Below are 18,187 nucleotides of genomic sequence, written 5' to 3' on the forward strand. Positions count from 1 at the left end.
CAATCAAACATACCCTTAGGATTTATTAACTACAAAACTCTATCCAGGTAAGTAGAAGATTAATATGCACTTCATTTTGTTTATTTTTATAAATACCCATAAGAATGCATTGAATGTTGAGAAGACCTCTAATTCAGTAGGAAATATAAAAATCTCAAAAACACTTACAAGTTTGGATCCAATTACGTTAACTCCACCTTCTTCTCATTAGTATCCAAGGTAAGATTTCACTCCTACGTATAAATTTAACCCATGCTAGTATATAAAATTAAAAATTTATAAAAAAAAATTTATAGTGCTGGCAAGAAAAGAGTTGAAAGAGATAGTGAAAAAGGAAGAAAAGCAGATTAGGGACCCATAGTTCAGATGAACGCACTCTTTATTATTATGCTAACTAGGGACAGCCGGGTGTTTACAAATTAGGCAACCCATGATTGGAATTTGGGTCCATAGGGCCCATCCAGAATCTTTTGCATTGAAAGGCACCACAGAATCGAAATGTAAGTTACAGCAACATTGTTGAGAAGCGAACAACTTCCCAACATATTGGGGGACCAAATGAAGATCATCGTGAACCACAATTTAAGAAGGGTCAGGCCCCCAAGATCACCCTTCAAAGAATACGTTAGTGGAAACCAAATTTTTGCCTCAACAAGATTAGTTACACGAAATCCCCTTCCGGTTTGTTTGTACAGAATCCAATAGATAAATCACTATCAACTAACTACTTGCCGGATATATATATGACCCTTCAAATCCTCTTCCAGAGGAACAAAACTGGGTATGCTGCAAGTTTTTTCAACAGATGCAGAATCGCATATATCTTTGAACAATTCCAACATTTGTCGAAAGAGTTGCAAACAAATGCATGAAGTTTTCACAATAAAACTGCACTCAAAACTAAAATGCCTACAATCACAGAGCTCGTGAAAGAACCATCACCATGGAAATATTGTGATAGGCAGCCAGAAGTGGTAGAATTGGAAGATGGGGCCAGTGATGTGCCATTTACGATCGTGCCATTTTTTCCAACACTACATTCACAAAACAGGCATAAAAGTTCAGTGCCATAATATGTAACTTATTTCAAAACTTTTAAGATGTAATCAAGAGGTATAAATGGATGTTCATTGGACAAAATAAAGATTTTGAGCAATTAACAAAGAGGTAAGTAGCACAGAACCATATAATTCAAAGTTTCAGTTCATACCTTCCGGGAACTATACAAGTACCATGACCTGCAAGAATCGGCAAAAAACAAACATTAGTACTATTAAGGTGCAAGTATAAAAACAAATAAAAATGAAAAAGCGTTTTCTTTGATTTATAGCAACTCATTAAAACAATGGTTTTGTCAGAACAGTCTAAGGATCAAGTTAATAAAATCTTTGCCAGTTCCTTGTGCCTTTCATTTTGTGAAAAATCCAAAAACACACCTTAAACACCAAGTTAAACTATATGTTCTTTCTTGAAAATTGGGTTTGGGGGGGGGATACATGCATGGCACTTTGACTGTTTAGTTTTTTCCCCCTGTTTTGAAGGCATGGCTTTCATTCTTGATGCACGCACTCTACTATCAAGGTTATTAACTTGAGCTCACATATTAACCCATCTCTACAACAAAAGACAAAATACAACACTTTAACCATGTCAGAATTCCATACTTGGATCTGTTGTAGTGATGGTCGCCACCCCCTTAAAATCACAGGTCCCAGAAGATTTAGCCATCTGCTGAAAATATGCATTGAATGCATATGTTGCATGTGTCACAACATTATTAGGTTCATAACATGGTTGCCCCTGCAACAATGGTGAGCAATCCACCTTCCCTGGCCCACAAGCCCAATCCAGTGCTGCCTGTAGCATTTTTGGATCAGCGCCATCCTTTGCAACACAGAAGGTTTGGTTTGTGGTGTCATTGGCCAAAACAGTCCCCGCACCAGTCAAATGTAAGATATAAACTGGCATACCATTAGCATTGAAAAGCCCCCAGTTCTTTTCAGAGACTGAACCAGGTCTCAAATCCTCATTGTAAAGCTCATAGATATAAGTACTAACTGCAATCCCAGGATGCTTAGGAGTCCCTGTGTTGTTAAGCACATGCCTGATCAAGTTACTGTTGTAAGTGTTGGCATTTTCAACGGTTGCATCTGGCTCAGCTGAGCCACCCTTGGATGGCCAACCTGACTCAGTAACTACTATGGGGACATTGGTGAAATTTAGATAGGACATTGCAAAATAAGTTGCATCAACAAGAGCGTCAAAGACATTAGTGTAATGAAGGAGCGTGTTAGCATCCACAGCTTCCTTGTTCGGAGGAAGGGGGCGGAACAATGCATAGTCCAATGGGATCACTCCATTGGATTGCATGTAATCATAATATGGGTACACATTAATCATAAGGTATGATCCTGTAGATTGCAAAAATTTGAGCAAGGGAACCATGACTGGATCCCATGAGCGGTTAAAGAAGGCTTGGGAAGGTGGGAACGAGTCAAGGATAACGGAAGAAGAGTGCGGAGTGGAGACTTTGATTTGGCGATCTAGATTAGAGGCAACAAGGGCAGAGTGGATGAACTTTAACGCTGAGACTAGGACTGGAGCAGCATTTGGGAGGGTCGTTAGGACTTCAGATCCAACAGCTATTGCTGTAATGTTGGTAGCAGGGACATGAGCTAGAACATTACGAGTAACCCAGTTGGCTGCAGTGGCATTGGACTGACCAATCCCAAGGAGCTGGTCATTGGGAACAGCAACAGTCACCTGGATGCCTGTGTTGGCAAGGGCAAGGAGCATGGCTTGGTCAGCATCATAGAGCCTGACATGTCGAATATTCTGCGCTTTAAGAAGGGCCACTACCTGAGTTGGGCTTGGCATGTTAGAGAGGTCTGTACCAAGATTTACTCCAATGAAGGCATCTGCAAAAGGAAAAACAAGGTTGAAGGCTTAGACATATACCTTCTCCATGGGAAACAGATTATGTTCCATATTCAATAAAGCACAACACTTAAATACAATCCTTTGTGCAACAAAGCCATAGTTTAATGTGGACAAACAATCAAACATGTAGGCATTATTGAGACGAGTAAAAAGAATCTAATCATTCAGAAGACTTTCAATATCATCTATTGGCCTTCTTATAATATCGACTTGATCAAATGATCATCACCCATTCACATACTTTATGATCAATCACAAGAAGTAGATTTTAAGCTCTAACTTTCAAGGATAAAGTTAATTATATTCCAACAGAAGATTCTCGATATCATCCTATAATCCTAACAAACTGGCTATTAAAAAAAAAAAAAAAACTGCAATAACACTAGTTACCGTGTGATAGTTTAAGCTACATGAGGTACAAAGAGGTAAACCCAAATGATCATCTACCATTCACATAGTTTCTGAATAATCAACAAGAATATTTAGTGTGTTAAGTCTCACCAGTAAAGCTGATGATATAGCCAACCACAAATACATGATTGATCAAACGTAAACAGAATATATAAACTCAGATATTACCAAACATCCATCTACTCTCAGTGGGTCTAGTTTAACACCTGGGTAAGACCCAATCCAATCAGACCAATTCCAGTTAAGAATCATCATAAAGCAATGAGCAAAATTTGTCACTCCAATACTTAGTTGGAAGGGATATGTTATGATCAGCCCCTAGATTATGGGGCTCATTGTCCCTCCGAAGTCAGATACAAAGCTTGAGGACTAATTTGATCTTAGATATCGCAACACTTACTGGAACTAAAGTTAACAGTCATTAAATTATAGAAATACACAGGACACAAGAGGCATTATAAAATTCTGAGATCATTGTATGTCTGCTACTGGAAAAATCTGATGGATGACAATAATTTACTAATCTTGCTATTGAGATCAGGATTTTTATGTTTTCCTCTTCTGTTCAGGACATAAAAAATTATACAATCAAACAGCTATGATGGGATTCCAGACAAGTGACAACTAGAAAGAGAACGAGCAGCCAACAAAATTAAGGATGCTAAATATCTGGGCCATACTTGGGTTGGTATATATACATACATATATATAACACTAGAATGCCATCATCAGAAATCACAGTTTTGGCCATCTGTAGCACATTCATACATCAAAATAGTGGAGCTTTGCTTACCTCTGATTGTTAATCAAAGAAAACAGAAAGTATCCTAGTGTTTAGATGCTTCTAGAAAATAACAAACATTAACTAAGAGCACAAATTGCATGGTCCCACACATGAAAAATTCAAATTTATAATCCCATAACTTTTTTCTTTTTTTGAGAAAAACACACACACATATGCACACAAGGGAGAGGGAATGGAGTTGTAATCCCATAACTTAAAATGTATATAAACGATTTAAGACATCTAGACCAAGCTTAAGAAACCACACAATTTCCTAGGCGGAAAGTTATGCGGTGCTCAGTTGCTGCTCACCACCTTAACACCTGGCATTCATTCATGACAGACTTCAAGGTCATTCACAGCTTGTTCCTTCCTAATACATCAATAATATTTTGGCAAAAAAGATCCAATGTATACGTTAGAACAGATTCATAAATGCATATCAATAAATTTTTGGCAAGAAGGTACAAATTATTAAATGTTGGCTGGCTTGGTCGGTGAGCATCACATAAGATTTGTAGCATTGCTTCCAACAAATTATCATATAAGGAGGCCTGCCACACCAAAAATTACGTGGCACTTTGTACATAAATCCAAGAAATAAAATTTTAACCATTAAATAGAATCCTGGAACACTTTTTTTTTTTTCTAACTGAAGATACTGCATTTTTTTTTTTTTTGAGTGTGAGGTTGTGGCCTAATGGAAGTGTTTGATTAAATGAATTAATTCATCATTTCCTAAGCTTTTGGGACAATCAATCATCTATCTTGGTATCAGAGCATGAGGTTTTGGGTTCAAACCTTGTCTCCACCTTGCCTCCTATAAATATATACATATATTCCCACATGTTGGACCCCACTTAATAAGAGCAATTCAGGTGAAGGGAGTGTTGTTAGATAAAATGATTCTTGTGAGACAATTTGGTCATTTATCAGGGAGAAGGAAGGGGAGATTCGAACTAATAACCTTTGCTTCATGAACTGTGGTCCCCAGCCATAATTTCCTAAGATACAACTCCCTAAAAAGTACAATAAAGAAAAGATAACTAAGACCATACTATTACAATCACCCCACCTGGTTCTATGAAATAGTTTATAACTTTGTACTCTAAAAATGACCTAAGATTTAGATCTGTGTCATTTAGATATAGCCAATTCCATATTCAGAATGGTTGAGGAAGGTGTGGGCTTATGCACATAATACAGTGGACCAACCGTCCAGTATATTAGATTCCAGAATCAGAATGACAATACTACCCTTTTTTGGAATAAGAACTACATGGAATTCATACACCCCACCGAACATGTTTTGGTCCCACATTTTCTTTGGAAATGTAGTATAAGGTGCTAAAGCGCTGACGAGTGAGCTGGGACGCAATAATGTATAGCCCATTAAAGAGCCTTAAGGACAGATCAGAGATTTTAAAATAAAAGGGAAAGATTTGCTACAGAAGCTTCCTGCTTTGGCCAGTTGAAAGAAAGATAACCACCAAGACCAGTCTACTTCTCTCTCTCTCTCTCTCTCTCTCTCCAACAAACTGTTTGTTCAAATCACTCAATAGTTATCCAATACATTATACAATTATAGAGGAAAATATGAAAAGGGGCATTTCACATAACTGAGTTTGAATCAATGGGACACATAAAAAGAACTACTACTTCACCCAGTTTAAAAATGAAGGAAAAGAAATTGCTCAGTTTCAACAAAAGTTATATGATACCCAAAAATAGAGGCAAACCCACATAGAAAACACATCAAGCACACATATGATGCAACTTGAAAAGGGAAGGAAGAAAAGAAAAGGTTATTAGCAGATAGTACATCAAAAATGGTATAAGGGAATGAGACCCATTAGTTTTAAATCATAAAATGCTAAACATTTATAGAATAATAAAGCAAGATAAGCCATAAGTGAGCACACAAAAGCTCAGTTTCAGCAAAGAAAATGGATAGCCAGAAGTTATAATACCAAAAAAAAAAAAAAGACAAAGGAAACAATGAGAGCAAAAATAGAAAGAAAGAAGCCCACCTTCATCGGCAGAAACCACAGAGACTGCTAGTAGGAAGAAAAGCAACAGCATAGCCATTGAATCCCAGTATGAAATCCTTAATCTTCCAAAACAACAACACAAACCCACTTAGACCAATCTCAAAGAAAGCAAGAAAAAGGGATATCTGAACCAACCCAAAAGAAATAACCAAAAAATAAATAAAAAATTTGGAGAGAGAGAGAGAGAGAGAGAGAGAGAGAGAGAAAAGGGAGCTCCTTTTGAGGTGTGAGTAAAAGTTGAAGAACTATATATAAGCAGAAGGGTTTTTGAGCTCCCTTTTAGTTTAAGTTTCGTTTCGTTTAGTTGGGAGCTGTTGGGTTTTTTAAGGTGGGAAATAAAAAGAGGTTTATTTTGACTAAAATCGAACGGCTGAGAGTGACATGAGGGTGCATGGTGAGCAGTGAGGAGTAGCACAGAATAGAAGAAGTTTTTTTTTTTTTTTTTTTTTTTTTTGAAAGAGAATAGAAGAAGTTGGGGCGTGGAGTTTCACTTCAGGGCTTTTAAAGTTTAAACTATGTTTTAGGCTTTGTATGTGAATCCAATGCGTGTCAGAGGGTCACGATCCACGAGGAAACCAGTGTATGACGTGGAATTGTAGCTGGATTCAACGGTTACATTCCGGACACAGACATATTTTATTGTTTTTTTTTTTTTTGTATTCTAGACAACGAAGACAAGGGTAGCCCCACGAGGGGCAGGGAAAGAGTTGTTTGCATGCCGGGAGTTTAGAAGAGAAGATCTGGGACCATAATTTTCTTTTTCTTTTTCTTTTCTCTTTTATTTTTTTGAGCAAAAAATGGTTAGATAAGTTGATTAGTGTACCTTCAATATCAAGTGATAATTATGGTAACACCCTAAACACCCTTGAGTTAAGATCCTACACTATAATCATCAATGATCTCAGTGAACAACTTATAGGTGAGGTATCATACCCAAAGGCATGTTGACCCAAGCTCTTACCTAGCGGAGTACCATAATTTTCTTTTGTCATAACTTTAATATGATAAATTGTGTGTAGTAAAAAAGAAATGTGAGAAATTTGTTATGTCCAAAATAGGTAACTGCTTACAAATCCCCAAAAAAATGTAACTACTTACAATCTGTCACGTTAGAATTATGATAAAAATGTTATGGTAATAGAATAACTTGAAATAGAAATAATGAAAGGGGGAAAAAAATGTTGCAAAGATGGAAAAATATATGAGTGGGGATTAGAAGAGGAATTCATTGTGGGTACTCGAGGACAATAAAAGGAGTAGGACAAGTGCACAAGGTTTTCAGACCCGAATCATTCATTGAACCGTAAAAGGGAGAGGTTCAAGGTTTTTGAGGTCGAATCGTGATGACATCATAATTAATTTAATAATTATTTAAATATAAATAAATATATTAAATTTGTAAATATTAGCAAAATTTACTAAAAATATCTTAAAAATTTGAAACAAAATACATAAAATAGTACATTATAAGGTTAATGAAAAATAGTACAACATAAATAAGCATAAAAAGAAATTTTTATAATAATCCTTTAAGAGAAATCATTTCAATTAACTAGAAACGACTTTTAAAATAAATTCATAAATTGCATAGGTATTATTCTTAAATAAAAAGTTAATTTTGTAATATTTAATATGTTGAGAAAGATGACATAGAAGTTTAGAAACTATAAATAACGTAAACTTAATATAAATTTAATAATATTGCACACTAGCTCCCAAGAAGAGCACTTGATCTGTTGGTCATGACTTCAATCTTGCTTACAAGGTGTGAGAGCTTAGGTTCAGATCTTGGCAGCCGCATTTTTCTTTAATTTTTTCCGGTTCTCTAGGTTTAAAAAACCGAATTTCAGTCCAATTCTCAATTTTCCCGATTGGACCGCCCAGTCCAATCTGGGTTTCAAAACCTTGCAAGTACAAGGGTTTTTTTTGTTTTTTTTTTTTTGTTTTTTCAGTTCATAATCTTGCAATGTGCAAAGTTGAGAATTGGAGGCTTAAAAAGATGGAATACTTATTAAAAATTTGACACTGACTATAGTAATGGTTGAAGGGACCTTATTCATAAGCTTCCAACTCCATCGAAGAATAAGCATCTTAGTGCAGAGCAAGGCTTACGAATATATATTGTTCACATTTATAGTATTATATTGTTTACTACTCTTAACAATTTAATTTTTATTTTATGGGTTTTGTCTTGTGTTAAGGAGAGAGTTGGATAGTCTATATGTGTTTAAATTACTTTGAGAGTTTTATAGTGGGGTTGAGCTTACACCTATAAAGTCTTCATGTACCCCTCTATTTCCCCTTTGTAAAAGAAAATGAAAACCCTTTTAAGGGGTCTATAGACTTTGACTCACACTATTAAGGAAGAAGTGGGTGTTAATTTTATAAGTCCCAAAGCTATCTTAGGAGTTTTAAGGTGGACTTGTAACTTACATCAATAAGGCCTTCGTCTACTATTCTTATTCTTCTTACTTGGCAAAAGAAAATGAAGCCCTTTAAAAGATCCAATGGGCTTTGTCCCACAATGCTAAGGAGAGAGTTGGAACTTATACCTTATTTGAATGTTTTTTTAAGGGAGGGAGAGGGATTTGGAGAGGTTCTAATTACTTCTAACCCCTCATTTTTAATTCCCCAAAATTAGAGAGATTTGGAGGGAGAGTAGAACATAGAAATTTTTGACCAAATGAATTACTAAATTTACCCTTACCATATAACTATGAAAGGCTAATTATTCATCTCCCCCTTACTTAATTTTAAAAATATCTAAACAAGATGGAGAGTAATCATTCCGCTCTATTCTCCTCCCTACTACTCTCCTTCCCTCTACTCCCCTCCATACTCCTCTCCCTCCAAACTTCCAAACATAGCATAAGACTGCGTTTGTTTTGGTTTCAAACGATTTCAGGAAATCCTTTTACACCTTTCCTTGTGTTTGGTTGCGCATGGAAAATAGAGTTTTCCGGAAAATCATTTACTTTGACCGTAAAATAAAGCCTTTGACCCAGAAAATGAATGCAGCTTCTGTTTTACCTTCAAATCATTTTCGAGCTCACAGACACACAAAGAGAGAGAGAGAGAGAGAGAGAGGGAGAGAGAGAGAGAGAGTGAGCTAGATCGCGCCCCAACCCTAAACACACCGGCAAGATTGCGCCGTCGAGTTTGCACCATGGAGATCGTCCTGTTGAGATCACACCACCACCGAGATCGCACCCCAGCACCGACGCCACCATCTAGATCATCACCACCCAAGACCGATCCACCCAAAACTGATCTCGTTCTCAACCCAAAGCTCATCGACGTTGTCGTTCTCGTTTTCGTTCTCGACCTAAAGCTCATCGGCGCCGCCGATCTCGTTGTCTCAATCTCATCGCCCATAACCAATCTTGTTGTCTCGATCTCGTCGCCCATAACCCATGACCGATCTCTCTCCTTCCCTCTGTTTTCGATCACTCTTTCTTCCTTGCTCTCTCAATTTGACCAAATTTTATAGTTTAATGAATTGTTTTGAGCAGATTTTTGTTTCTTTAAGTGTATATATTGAAATTTCTTGTAATAAAATTTGTTTGGATGCTAAGAAAATGTGAAAAATTTGTAGGAAATTAGCATTTTTAGAATGTTACCAAACACCAAAAATCGTTTTCCAAACTATTTTCCATTACACAACCAAACACCCGGATTTTATTTTCCTTACGAGAATTCACTTTCCCCTGCATTCATTTTACACTCAGAATTTGATTTACATTGAACGAAACGCAGCCTAAAATACTTTTCTGCCCACCCATAACAACTAACAACCTATCACCCATGATTTATTGTGAAAATGTTGTAAACATAACATTTCTCATATTTTAAACCTTATTTGAATTTCATCTTTTAAGGAGAACACTCTCCTATCCATATTTTTCTTTTTGGTAGGAGAGAGAAGAAAAATACATCTTAGGGCCTATTTGGATTTAGGGGGGAGGGAGGGAGGGAGGGAGGGAGAGTGGAGTGGAGTTGGCTGAAAATGGGCTAATTTTGGACCAATTCCACTCCACTCCACTCTACTCTACTCCTCCTCCATTTCCCTTTATCTAAACAGACCATTAGTTTTATAAATGTTTAAGTTTGGTAGGCTTTGGGGTATAACTATAAGGCCGTCATCTGCTTCTCCCATGCTCCTTACTTATTTACCCCTTGAACCAAAAAAAAAAAAAAAAACCTTAATTTATTTTGTGTCATTTTAAGGGGTTTATTACTACTCTTTTTGGCTTATTTTTATTACATATTAAGGGTCATTGATTAATTGTTCTAAGGTTTCAAGGTTTTGATTTTTTATAAAAAGAATATGATCATATCATTGCAGGGTGACAATTCTTAATTACCAATAATATTGTTTTAAGCACATTAGTTTCTTCAAGAATTCTAGCATTTTGTTTATTTCGCCACAATTTGAGGTTTTTATTTTTGTTTCCCTCTTACAAACTTAAGCTTCAATGAACAATTGAAGGAAATAATTGTTTCGTCAAGCTCCTAGCCATGCCAAGTGATATTAGAGTTAAAAGAGATCAAACCCCGACCAAAATGGTTATCTGAGTGACTTAATGAGTTGGAAGCTCGAATGGTAGTTCAAAAAAGGCAAACATAAATCATTGAAAAATACAAAAATGTGGTTTTTGAGGATGAATATCATGATTTAAAGAAATATAAATTCTTTCATGTTGCTTGACCCATAAAACATGTGGCACGAGGTAGATAATAGAGGATGAACAAGTTAAAAGTGTTTACTCATTACTGTGTAGATTGAGAATCTACATCAATTTACGATTTCTACCTTAATGATGATGATTGACTGAATTTAGTGTTTCATTGCATTTTATATATATTCAAGAAAATAATGTACATCAAGCATTTGATGCAAATCTTAAGAATATTTTCTTAGACATGGAAGGTTTGCATATACATGTAAGGTGGATGATGTCATTTTATGTTTGTGATAATGTTATTTAATACTTATAAAAAAAAAAAAGATAATGTTATTTAATATTTGAGCAAACTACTATGCAAGAAGAACTTAATAATTAATATTAACTAGTCGCTAATCCATACAATGCATGGAATAATTAAATTTAAAATCACATATATTTAAAAAAAAAAAAAAAAACAAACAAACAAATAGAGAGTCTTGTATGAAAAAACCATTAATTAAAAGTTAATAGAAAAATTATTTTATAATTTAAGATAGTTTTCCATAGGTATTATATAGGTATCAACCAAGTAGGATGCATATTTTAAATTTTTTTTTTTTTTAAAAGACCATAATTGTGGACGATGACTGCTTTTGTTATATTAATTATCAAAAAAAAAAAAATTTGACAGGATATGAACATATAAATTGTAGTAGAATTTGAATAGTTTTCCATAGGTATTGTATAGATATCAACAAAATAGGATGCATATTTTAAATAAATAAAAAAGACAAAACTTTGTCTTCTAACTCTCATATGCACCAATACTTCACTACCACCATATGTATAGAGGTTATTACACGCCCTTATTTAGTTTCTTTTCGATGTGAATTGTCACTTTTAATATGAATAATGCACCTCCTCACTCCATATTATTCTACTAATCAATCTGAGATTCCAAAGTCAAGTAGGAAACATCTAAACCATTCCCATATAGACTATACTTCTCATTTTTCTTTTGTTTTTTTAAATACCTATGGACTATATCACAACATTAATATAAAATTGATTATTGATGACAAGAAATTTGTGGTTTTAATGGTCAGGAATAAACTCTTCTTCTTGTTATTGATGACAATTTTTTTTTATAAAGTGATTTTTCCAAGATCATATGAGGATTTTGTATATAACATACATAGTAGTACAAATTACACCAACGTTAGAGAAAATTTGATTGATGAAATTGTTAATTATTAAATCAAAATTACGATTAAACCTAATGTTTTAATTGTAAAAACAAATTTTTACAATTAAAATTTTCACATGAGATTTTTATACTAATAAACTCACTCACAAGTCACAACAATAACAATATTATAAAGTAGTACTCATAGAAAGAAATATTGTCACGCCCCGAACCCAAGTAGAGCTAGGCACGTGACAATAGCCACACACTTATTAAGTTTACACCCTATAAGTGTGTAAAGCCCCCTTAACAATTAAAGAATCATCTTCAAGAAAATTTCATCAATAAATTAAAAATATCCTCAATAAATAAATTCTCAAAAGATCTCCAAATAATAATATTTCAACATCTATTAAAAATAACTAAATCCTTTAAATCAAAGGACTACACAAATAGTAATCTTAAACATAGAAGTTCAAATATTATTCCATTAATTTCTTAAACTTCACTCATGCGTATATCCCAGCGGAAGCCCAAACATATGCTACTCTTCTTGATCAAAATCTGAAATGAGAAAGAGGGGGAGGTGAGTTGACAACTCAATAAGTAACCAAAATCCTAATAAGTTCTATCAAGCAATAAATCTGTAAGGTAATAAGATGTAATATGAGTTTTCAAAAGTTATACCATAATATGGCTTTCCAAGAATAGCTAAGAAGTTTCATAGTCTTAAAATAATGAGTTGCAAATAGATCATGTACTTTAACCTTACAAATATATATAATAGATGGTTTAGAAATTAGTCAATTTTCCATATATCAGAAGCTATAACTTACAATTGGTTCCAAAAATACATAAGCAGTTTAAGTGACTCAAAATAGTTAAATACTCAAACATTTCCAAAATCACATATGTAGTTTTAAGTAATCAAGTGGTTCAAATACTCAAATGCAATTTATATTCTTAGAAATCTTATGACTATGGTCACGCTATATCCCCGTGACTGAGCATCAGAGTACCAATGAATAACCTCCACTGGGCTGGGTATTAGAGTACCAATGAATAATCCCCATTGGTTTGGGTATCAGAGGACCAATGAATAACCCCCATTGGTTTGGGTATCAGAATACTAATGAATAACCCCCATTGGCTGGGTATCAGAATACCAACGAATAACTCTCATTGGTTTGGGTATCAGAGTACCAATGAATAATCCCCATTGGCTGGGTATCAGAGTGGCGCAGCGGAAGCGTGATGGACCCATAACCCACAGGTCCCAGGATCGAAACCTGGCTCTGATACCATATGTAACGACCTAAGGAAAAGCGCTAGCCACATCTGCGCTATACCTCAAAAGGACTAGTCACAATTGAGGCTCCTTGTAGTTGTTAATAAAGCCCAGTTCAAACCAGTAAATACCCGATGTGGGACTCATCACACACCCACACACATCACACAATCAATCAAATTGGGGTATCAAAATATGTAACGACTCAAAGAAAAGTGCTAGCCACATCTGCGTTATACCTCAAAAGGACTAGTCACAATTGAGGCTTCTTGTAGTTGTTAATAAAACCCAGTTCAACCCAGTAAATACCCGATGTGGGACTCATCACACACCCACACACATCACACAATCAATCAAATTGGGGTATCACAATCCCCCCACTTAAATCCCTAACGTCCTCGTTAGGGCCCACTTTGTGGGGTAGTGTCTTTGAGCCCACACAGTGTTATCGGGCTAGCTCTGATACCATATGTAACGACCCAAGGAAAAACACTAGTCACATCTGCGTTATACCTCAAAAGGACTAGTCACAATTGAGGCTCCTTGTAGTTGTTAATATAGCCCAACTCAACCCAGTAAATACCCAATGTGGGACTCATCACACACCCACACACATCACACAATCAATCAAATTGAGGCATCACAGTTAGAGTATGAAAGATGGCAATATGTCCTTACCTCTGCATTTACTCTGAGCAACTCCATGGATACAACGTTACAAAGTGGTCTCATGAAGTCCCGTACCCTCTTTGCAAAATCTTCAATTTGTTGTGTGTGTTTTCTTTGGAAAATTTGAGTGAGTATGAAGGGTTTTGACCTTGGCAGGGGTTTATATTTGTTGAAATTTTTGTTATAGAATTTTAGTTGAAGTAGAATTTTCAAACTCTTGAAACATATATCTAATAGAGTTTTACTTAAACTAAACTATTGTAACACTTGATAAGATAATTACACGTTGAAGAGAAATAATAAATATATAAGATATAAAACCTAAAATAAAAAGAATTTAAAATAAAAAGAAAAAGAAAATAGTGGTGACGTGGAAAATTGTGGAAGCTTTAGAGGCTTTGGTTATATATATATATATATATACTAGTATTATACCCATGTGATGCACAGCTTAATAAAAAAAATCATATGTACATTAAATGCCTTGATAAAAAAATCATATATAAATTAAAAAATATATTTTGATGTTAAATATAGATTATAAAAAATGAAAAATTATTTTAATTAGAATTGAATGTAAAAAAAGGGGGGGTTTTATGAAATACTCTACTAATTAAGTAGTGAGAAACTTGAAACTCTAAATTAATTATTCTAATACATAATATATGTAGTGTGTTTGAATAAAATATATTGTACATCATTAGGTAACCACCACAGCATGTGTGTATTCTCTCTCTCTCTCTCTCTCTCTCTCTCTCTCTCTCTCTCTCTCTCTCTCTCTCTATATATATATATATATATATATATATATGAGAATTATCTATCAAAAGAAAATAACTCATGATTTAGAAAGCAAGCCAACATATGGATCTACCTTTCTTGAAAGAGTTTAAAAATTTGTCCTTCCAAATTCATAAAATGCAAGTTCTAGACTTCTAGCTCATAATAAGAGTAAAACAACACAAAGTATAGAAAGCAAAAGGTCCTATAAACAATATAAGATGCAATATATATATATATATATATATGTATACACGTACCAAAGACATACACTCATAGAAAATAGTAACATTATAGATTTACCTAAAGTCACTATTTATTATTATCATTGAATTGATTGCTCCTTACTCGTGAATTAGAATGTAGCTTTGTGAAAAAAAAAAATGGAAAAGAAATGAAAAGAAAAACATACCTATGTAGCTATAGGAATAGACATTTCCTTGGGGATTTAGGGATTCACAATTTGGTGTGAGTTTTATTCCACGAAGATGAAGATATATTATAGAAGAAGATGATATATTATAGAAGGAGAAGATAACAATAAAGAAAAACCTATTACATATAAAACACTAATTATGTAATTACATATTTTTTTTCCTGATAAAATTATATTTGTGGTAGTAGTGTTATATATTTGTGGTAGTAGTGTTACTTCATTATCTCTAAAAAAATTTCATATCCACAATTAAGCTTTTGTATTTATCTAAAGAATTAATAAAACAATATAGAAAAAGTTGATAAGAATTTATATATATATATATATATTTTTTTTTTTTTGGAGAAGGTTGATAAGAATAATTAGGTTGTGTTGTTTCTATCTAAAAAAATTACTGCAATTTTTTAGTTAATTGAGTTTAACTTAAACTCAAACTTATGCCTTCCCTCTCATATTGTACGTTTAATTTTTTAAAATGTTTTTAATGTAGTTTTTTTAGGGGTTTCTTTTAATGTAGTTTAGGTCCTTTAGGATAGTTACAAAGCTATCCCATAAAAAATGAACTATATATATACACACACGTGAAAAGAGGGAAAAAAAAATTAGGTTGTGTTGTTTCTATCTAAAAAAATTACTAAAATTTTTTAGTTGATAGATTTTAACTTAGTGTGCATTTGTGTACAGAGTTTTCCGCATTTTGCATTTTTTTAGTGGGTCTCATGGGTACTGTTCACGGACCACTAAGAATTGAAAAACGCAGCCATGGGTTTTACTACAGTGTTTTGCCTTTAAAAAATTATTTTATTACAATGTTTTCAGTTTTTAGCAAATAAACGGTATCCAAACAGACTCTTAAACTCAAACTTATGCCTTCCCTCTCATATTGTATGTTTAATTTTTTAATTTTTTCTAAAAATAGTTTTTTTTAGGGGTTTCTTTTAATGTAGTTTAGGTCCTCTAGGATAGTTACAAAACTATCCTATAAAAAATGAACTATATATACACACACACACACACGTGAAAAGAGTGAAAAAATTGATATATAGAATTTGGATTGTAATCAAATTAAAATTTTTATTAACTTAAAAATTATAGGAGAAGAAAAAATTATATATATTTTAAATCTAAAAAAAAAATTTGCAATTTGGTGAAACCACTTGGCGCAACCACGGCTTCTAAATTCAACTTTTATTATATAAATATTGTAAGAACACAATTTGAGTCCCTGGCCCAAACGATAAATGAACTTAAGCCCAAAAAGTGCAATACAATGAATTTGTAGAGAGTCAGTTGAAAAACTGGACTTCAATGAATTAGTCAACAACTAAAATGGATTCAGATGACAAGAAAATGTAGATAAAGTAGTTTGATCTAAAGAAAACTGTCATCGGCACAGTCCAAAGAGATCAGTTCTTATATATTTCTCTTAGTTTTCCAATCTACTATTTACAAATTCATTGTATTGGGCTTTTTAAGCCTAAGTTCATTTATTGTTTGGGCTAGGGACTCAAATTGCATCCTTACAATTGGCGCTGTCTATGGGGAAATGTCTAACAATATCCAAGCCCCATTGAGCGAAGGGCTAAGGGCTGGATAGAAGATTAAGGACCCCTCCAGGTTGATGGATATTTGGGGCAAATCTTTGGCACTGGTCATACTTCTTCACATATTCTTGTGCTTCCTTCTGCATGCTCGGCCACTAATATCCCTAGGTAAGGGCTCTATGAGACAGGGATCTGCCTCCCGTGTGGCTTCCACAAATCCCTTAAAAATGAAAAGAGAAAGACTATAGCAATCAAGAACTAAACTTGTAATCAACTTTGAGAGAAATATATAAGAACTGATCTCCTCGGACTATGCCGAGGACAGTTTTCTTTAGATCAAACTACTCTATCTACATTTTCTTGTCATCTAAATTCATTTTAGTTGTTGACTGATTCATTGAAACCCAATTTTCCAACCCACTCTCTACAAATTTATTGTATTCGGCTTTTCGGACCTAAGTTCATTTATCGTTTGGGCCAGAGACTCAAATTGCATCCTTACAAATATAATATATGATATATACATATATATATATATATATATATATTTATATAAAGAAATCAACAATGAATTTAAGTTCAAGTGCCTAACTTAAGTCCCATCTATAAGAATTCTCTACTGCTACAACTTTTTCTTTGTTATTTCTTTTTTAATTCTACATTGATTTAGTTTGGGAGGGAATTCAAATTGGCAAATCTAAGAAGTAGTTCGTAATATAATACTTATTAATTTGACATTTAGTACTGGTTTTCATTTACTTAATATTAGAAGGCCTACACGAAACAAATTTTATTGGTACATCATACATGTCATCATTCATTTGACTCTTTGGAATTTTTTTTTTAAAATTAATTTGGGTGGCACGTGCTGCCTCCTTGAACGAGAAAATTAAGATAGACCTTCTAATCGAAGAAAAATGAAACTATGTACTTAAATTGAGAGTAACTATTTAATATGGGTATTTAGTTGTCATGATGGTATTTTAGAACCTATTTGTTAAAGGTAGTATCCACTCACTAAAAACTTTTAAGAATGATGACAAATATCATCTTCTTCCGACAATAAACAATTGGGTTTTGCTAAGACATTATCAAAATATTTAAATTTTAGCAATGATTGATATCATATACTTCAATTGAAAGTCTTCTTCAAATACTTGCAATTATCCACAATAAAGATTTTGTTATTCATACTTCCTTTTTTATTATCTTTCATTTTATGAGTCTAGTTACGATATTTAGCTTACTTAGTTTTTAATAAACACCCTCTTAAGTAGGAAAAAAAATGATAACAAAAGGCATGTGTCATTGAAGTTTTTTTTAGATAAAATTTCAAGTCTAATATTTAAACCCAGGAAAATCAATGTCCTCTAGGTAACAAATAGAATGCACTATATCACCATTCCAACTTTTCAAGTATGACTACCACAT

The 18,187-nt window shown here is 33.8% G+C and overlaps 1 protein-coding gene across 3 annotated transcripts; it reads right to left on the reverse strand.

Moving 5' to 3' along the window:
* Nucleotides 1–361: 361 nt before the first annotated feature.
* Nucleotides 362–6,541, reverse strand: LOC126717683 (glucan endo-1,3-beta-glucosidase 3). Of its 3 annotated transcripts, none has more exons than XM_050419522.1 (5): nucleotides 6,166–6,541; nucleotides 4,451–4,508; nucleotides 1,665–2,918; nucleotides 1,211–1,238; nucleotides 362–1,034 (listed from the first exon to the last, which is right to left on the reverse strand). In XM_050419522.1, the coding sequence occupies exons 3-5, from the start codon at nucleotides 2,875–2,877 to the stop codon at nucleotides 878–880; spliced, it is 1,398 nt and encodes a 465-aa protein (XP_050275479.1). In that variant the 5' UTR covers nucleotides 2,878–2,918; nucleotides 4,451–4,508; nucleotides 6,166–6,541; the 3' UTR covers nucleotides 362–877. The 3 variants fall into 3 exon arrangements, with proteins under 3 accessions (XP_050275479.1, XP_050275478.1, XP_050275477.1); XM_050419521.1 differs by having other exon boundaries at nucleotides 4,448–4,508; XM_050419520.1 differs by lacking the exon at nucleotides 4,451–4,508 and having other exon boundaries at nucleotides 6,166–6,535.
* Between the last annotated feature and the right edge of the window lie 11,646 nt (nucleotides 6,542–18,187).

The sequence above is a fragment of the Quercus robur genome, chromosome 3 (genome assembly GCF_932294415.1).
Source record: "Quercus robur chromosome 3, dhQueRobu3.1, whole genome shotgun sequence".
Lineage (NCBI taxonomy): Eukaryota > Viridiplantae > Streptophyta > Magnoliopsida > Fagales > Fagaceae > Quercus > Quercus robur.